At 49.7% G+C, this 6,000-nt stretch overlaps 1 protein-coding gene across 1 annotated transcript in view; it reads left to right on the forward strand.

Annotated features, from left to right (window-relative positions):
* SCAF11 (SR-related CTD associated factor 11) overlaps nt 1-6,000 on the forward strand; it is a 29,236-nt gene that overhangs the window by 20,316 nt on the left and 2,920 nt on the right. The window contains exons 10-11 of the mRNA XM_026050265.1: nt 2,041-4,551; nt 5,786-5,976. Of these exons, the coding sequence (XP_025906050.1) occupies nt 2,041-4,551; nt 5,786-5,976 (2,702 nt within the window). The remainder of the gene's footprint in view (nt 1-2,040; nt 4,552-5,785; nt 5,977-6,000) is intronic.

Genomic DNA, 6,000 nt, shown 5'->3' on the forward strand with positions numbered 1-6,000 from the left:
GCAAGTGGTGGGTTGTAGAAAGGGGGGGGTGTGCTGTTATGTACTTCTTGTCTTACCGATTTGTGCCTTGTTTTTCTTTAATCAGTTTAAGAAAACATTAAACTGAAATATTTTAGTGCAGTAAAAGCATTGTAAGTTGCAGGCCTGTACGGAGAGTTAGAATTAAGCGTCTTCAAGCCTGGCGTGATGCATTCACTGCAAAACCCAGGCCTTGTAGAAGTTAATGCCTCAGCGAGGGTTTAGTTTATGTATGAAAGTGAAGCTGTAAAAAGAATAAAATTGGACACCGAATTCGTGATGCTTTTTGATGGCTGCATGAAGCCTGGAACACATTATTGTGTATCTCGTGCTGGGGTTTTCACCCTTTTACCTTAAATGCCCAAGGTGCATCATGCGTGTCCCCTTTGCAGGGAATGTGACCCGTGGCTTTCCTGCAGCACCCCTGCCAAGTGCCTGTGACTCCGGGCAGCCGGGCACGGTGTGAGGGAACCCCGGGCGGGAGGGACACGGGAGCGCCGGGCTGCTCCGTGCATTGGGTGCTGCTGCTTGGGAGCTCGCCCGCTCCGTGCGGTGGGTGCTGGTGCTTGGGAACTCGCCGCAGGTCCTACAGGCCCCTGGTGAGCTGGGTGCTGGGCTGTCCGGGGAAGCTGGCACCCAGCCGTGGAGCTGCCAGGTCCTGCTCAGGGCTCGCACGCGAGCCTGGGTCATCTGAAAACAGGTTCCCTGCAAAGGAGCCGGGTCGCAGCCTCAGCCGCCTTTGGGGGATGATCCATGATGGCTTTTTAAAAACACATTGTTCTGCATTTTAAAAACACATTTCCAGAGGGACTTGGATAGACTGGAGGACTGGGTGGTGAGAAACCTCATGAGGTTCAACAAGGGCAAGTGCAGGGTCCTGCACTTGGGGAGGAATAACCCTGGACACCAGTACAGATTAGGGGTGGACCTGCTGGAGAGCAGCCCCGCAGAGAGGGACCTGGGTGTCATGGTGGACGACAAGTTGACCATGAGGCAGCAGTGTGCCCTGGTGGCCAAGAAGGCCAACGGGATCCTGGGGTGCATTAAGAAGAGCGTCTCCAGCAGGTCGAGAGAGGTGATCGTCCCCCTCTACTCAGCCCTGGTGAGGCCACATCTGGAGTACTGCGTCCAGTTCTGGGCTCCCCAGTACAAGAGGGATGTGGAGCTGCTGGAGAGAGTCCAGCGCAGGGCTACCAGGATGATCAGGGGCCTGGAACATCTGCCCTATGAGCAAAGGCTGAGAGAGCTGGGCCTGTTCAGCCTGGAGAAGAGGAGGCTGAGGGGGGACCTAATCAGTGTCTATAAATACCTCAGGGGAGGCAGTGAGGAGGAGGGGGGCGGCCTCTTTTCAGTGGTGGACAGTGATAGGACTAGAGGAAATGGTTTCAAACTGAAGCATCGGAAGTTCCACAGGAACTTCAGGAAGCATTTCTTCACTGTGAGGGTGACAAAGCACTGGAACAGGCTGCCCAGAGAGGTTGTGGAGTCTCCTTCTTTGGAGATCTTTAAAACCCGCTTGGATGCAGCCCTGTGCCACGTGCTCTAGGTGACCCTGCGTGAGCAGGGGGGTTGGACTCCATGACCTCTGAGGTCCCTTCCAACCTTCGGCATTCTCTGATTCTATGCGGTGTTGGGCTTCACTGCCAAATCCCTCTGCCAACAGGCCTTCCATTTAAAATGCCCGCAGCTGCTGTAAGCTAACAGGGCCATGCAGATAACTCGTTACCCTACTAGTGTTTTAGTTTCTGACCATTTAATACCGACCTTGGCTCAGCTCACTAAGAGTGCCACTACTGCCCACGTAGCACTGATGATGCTGCTTCTGAAACACACCCTTAGGGGTTAACTAACATGTCTCTTCCTTGGTCTGTGTTCTTTGAACTCTGTATTAAACAAAATATGACTGGCTGTTTAAGCCTAGTAAACCTTATGATATGAGGGTGTCTCTTAAACCAGAATTAAACATTCTGAACTATATTGGCATAAATGTTACGAGACTTTAACATACTCTGCTTGTTTTAGAATCCTCAGGCAAAGGATATGCTGTTGCCTGTACCCAAGAAGGAGAAGAGAAGCAGCAAGCGTCGGGTTCATCTGGCACTAGAGGAACTCGGAAGAAGCCTCTTAATCCTGCTCCTAGAAGGAGGTCTGCACGGACCAGCAGAAATGGGGCTCTTGGCCACTCTCAGAGCTCACCTCAGTCAGGCAATTCTGGATGCAATGCCCTTGATGGCAGTAATACCTCCCTGGATAAATCACCTTCAGAACTGGAGAAAGCTCTTCCAAAACGGAAGTCTAAAAGAACAGTCAAACAACAAACACCTCTGATTAAGAAGAAGCTGAGAAGTTCTGCACGTTCTGAAAAATCTTCCAGTGATTCAGTGGAAGATGATGACGTTGCCGAGTCTGAAGCAGTTGCAGCGCTCAAAAAAGATCATTTGTCAGGTAATGAAAGCAACAGTACAAGCCTCCTGCACAGAAATAATGTGGAAACAGAACCTGCTAATGGAGTGGAAAGCTGTAGTGAACATGCAGAAACTGAGGAGGCCACAGGAGAATGTGGCAAAGATGAAGATGCTTCAAGAAATACTGATGCAGGTTTGTCTGTCCAAGAACCTCCAATATTAACGTTAGAGGAAGAAAGTCTGGAATTTGAAATAAAGGATGATACTGAAAAAAATGTAGTTATTAAGAATCAGGACAGCAATGAAGATACTCTTGAACAAATGGAAGCAACGACCATTCCCAGGGATGAGTTACTGGAGCATACAACAACACTGGAAAAAGATCAGGCATTGGCTAGTCCTCAGAGTGATTTATTGGCAAATGTTGAAACATTAACAAAAATAGATCAACCGAAAGTTAGCTCAAAAAATGAATTGTTGGAATATCCAGAGTCTTTGGAGAAAAACTGCACATCAGAGAGCACCAGCAGAATATCACAAGAGCCTTCAGAAGTCATAGAAATAGAGGATTCTGAGGCTGAGGAAAGGACAGTAGTAGACACTGTAAGCACCGATATGCAAAACTTAGAATCTGTCCAAGATGAAGAAACAAACAATAGTGCCCCAGACAGTGCCTCAGAGCAGTCCTTAAAAGAGAAGGCTGCGCCAGAAAGTGAAGAGGGTAGAACTTCAGAGGCACCCGAAGTAGACAGTGCACGGAAGCATTTTGGTGAAGATAACAGTGAAATGGTACCGATGGATTGTGACTCATTCTGCAGTGACCAGAATGAACCTCAGGTTGAACAGTTACCACCAGCTGAGAGGAGAAGACATCAAGAGGAAGAGAAATTGTTAGAAAATGAGGCTGGAAGCTCTACATCATTTTCAGGACTCTCTGATGGAAAAGTTGAAACGATTGCTCAGGAGAAAGAGTGCCAATCAGAACTTAAAAAAGATAAAAAGACTCGAACTAGAAGATCTAGATTTCACTCTCCATCAACAACTTGGTCTCCTTCTAGGGGAGAGAGTAGGAAATCCCAATCACCATCCCCCAAACGGGAGGTAACCAAAGACAGGAGCCCTCCTCGATCACCAAAGCAGGAAACTGTTCGGGAAGGAGGGAGGTCCTCCTCTCCGTCTCCACAAAGAGAGACGTTCAAAGATGAGAAGAAAACAGCATCTCGATCTCCCAAAAGAGAAACTCTCAGGGAAAGCAGAAGATCATCTTCTCGCTCAAGAGCTAGGGATTCCTCTCCAAGGCAGAAATCTAGATCTCGAAGCAGCGACAGAGATTGTCAAAGAAGAGATCGTGACAGAGAAAGAAGAAACAGGAGATGGTCGAGGTCGCGGTCACGGTCTAGGTCAAGATCACGCTCTAGAACAAGAAATAAGGGTTCTTCGTCATCCAGGAATGAGAGGGATGGTCATTCACCTCGGTGGAAAGAGAGATGGACAAATGACAGTTGGAGAAGTCCCAGAGGAAATGATCGGTACAAAAGGAGCGATCAGGAAAAACAGAATGAAAATATTAAAGAGAAGGACGATGCAGAAAAACATAACGATGATCAGTGTTCCTCAGACAAGCGCAGAAATGACTGTCCAGACTGGGTAATGGAAAGGATAAATTCTGCTCCGGAGATGAGGAACAGAGAGCACGACAGAGCACATTGGGAGGACTACCGGCATGAGAACTCGGGGCACTCTTGGAATAAAAACTTCAACTCTGGTTGGACCTCAAATCGAGGGAGAGGTGGCCGTGGGAGAGGGGGGCGCGGAAGAGGTGGCTTCGTGTATGGAGACCAGAGTGAAAATCACTGGCAAAACAGAAAACCCCTCTCAGGGAACTCGAATGGTTCTGGGAACGAGGCCGCGAGGCTGCCCGACCACCAGCCCTACAGGCGCAAGAGTGAGCAAGATTATTCCTTTGACACCCCTGCGGACAGGTCTGGCTGGACATCGGCCTCCAGCTGGGCCGTCAGAAGGACTTTGCCTGCGGACGTGCAGAATTACTACTCGAGAAGAGGGCGGAATTCGTCAAGCCCACAGTCCGGCTGGGGGATGAGGCAGGACGAGGAGCCCCCTGAGCAAGGTACTCCCGCTTTGGGGAAGTGAAAGGTAACTCAGCCACGGCTGCAGTGGATAGGTAACGTGCTGGTCAGTGTCCCACGTGGAGTTTTAGCTCTTCAGAATAATTTGGGGTGAATCCCTAGTCTTTTTCTGACATGAAATTTGTAGGTGTGCAGTCTTGGTGGGCTTTGGTGTGGGGCTTTTGATAGTTTTCTTTTCCAAAAAGGCAGCTTCTGTTTTTTCTTTAAGTCGCAAGATTTATATCCTAGTTTAATGACAGTGCATCTGACGAGCACTGCTAAGGAACTGGATTGATTTGCAGGGAAAGCAGAGCCTCTTCCTGGTTCCCGTTAGTGTCTGCCCACCTTTTTAGAGGAGGTGGGTTTTTCAAGGAGATCTGCCTCTGTGAAGGCTTGCACAGTAGAGTCTAGAGATAAATCATCGTGTTGACTTTTATCTTGCTTTTAAACAGACTTTCCCCTTCTTAAGTGCTCCAGGTAAAGAAGGAAGACTTACAAATGCAGAAACGTAACCTTATTTGAGCATAAAAAAAATCGCTATAAAGTCCCAGTGGAAGTCTAACGTTCTTGTGTCCTTTCTATTTATAAGCTAAGTGCCCTGATTGGAATAAAGCTTTTGGTAGAAGATGCCTTAACTGCAGATTAGGTTGATGCTGAAGAACTACAAAATTGCCCACGAGTGATTAATGCTTTTAAATAAATAGCATCATGTGAATTATAAATTAAAAGAGGTGTAAAATCCATTTCTGAAGACCCCTCTTGCACCTTCCCACTCACTGCCTTCCTGTTTAATCTTCTATCTTTGTTTTCACCTTAAGTGTTTTCCTCCTCTGTTCAGAGAGGCATCCATGGCCCCTCGGTGTTGACAACCCTCAGTTTGCTGTAGGCAACAGTTATCCAGCCTCTCTGGCCTTATCCAGCCTTTCATGGAAAGGACTGGCTGGCTGATTGGCCGGCTTCATGTCACAGCGTTTGGGAACGACTGCACTGTTGTATCTGTGCCCAAAACATGAATTTGGGCTGAGAACAGGGCAGTATTTTCTGCAGTCTGGGTGAAATACGCTGGCTGCTCTCGGTGAAGGTGGTTTGGGAAGAAGCCGGCTATCGGTCCAGGTGATAGACAGGCGTTTTTGGCGCCTTGTGCATCGCGAGGAGTTGGGACACCTGGTTCCACCCGTGCGTTGTGTAATCCCGGGGTTTGTTCTTCATGCCCTCTGCCTGTCCGTCTCTTGCCAGACCCGAGCCTGCAGGACCCGGGCGGGCAGCAGAGCGACGTCCCGCAGCCGCCCGTGACGGCGCTGGCGGGCGCCCAGCACCAGCCGCTGGCCGTCTTCCCCTACCCCGTGGGCGCCCCGCCGCCCGCGGTGCCCGTGCCGCGGAGCCCCTTCGGCGTCGCCCCGCCGCTGCCGTTGCACCTGCACGCCGGCGTGCCGCTGCTGCCCGTGGCCGCT

The sequence above is a fragment of the Nothoprocta perdicaria genome, unplaced genomic scaffold (genome assembly GCF_003342845.1).
Source record: "Nothoprocta perdicaria isolate Ctin4 unplaced genomic scaffold, notPer1 scaffold_67, whole genome shotgun sequence".
Taxonomy (NCBI): domain Eukaryota; kingdom Metazoa; phylum Chordata; class Aves; order Tinamiformes; family Tinamidae; genus Nothoprocta; species Nothoprocta perdicaria.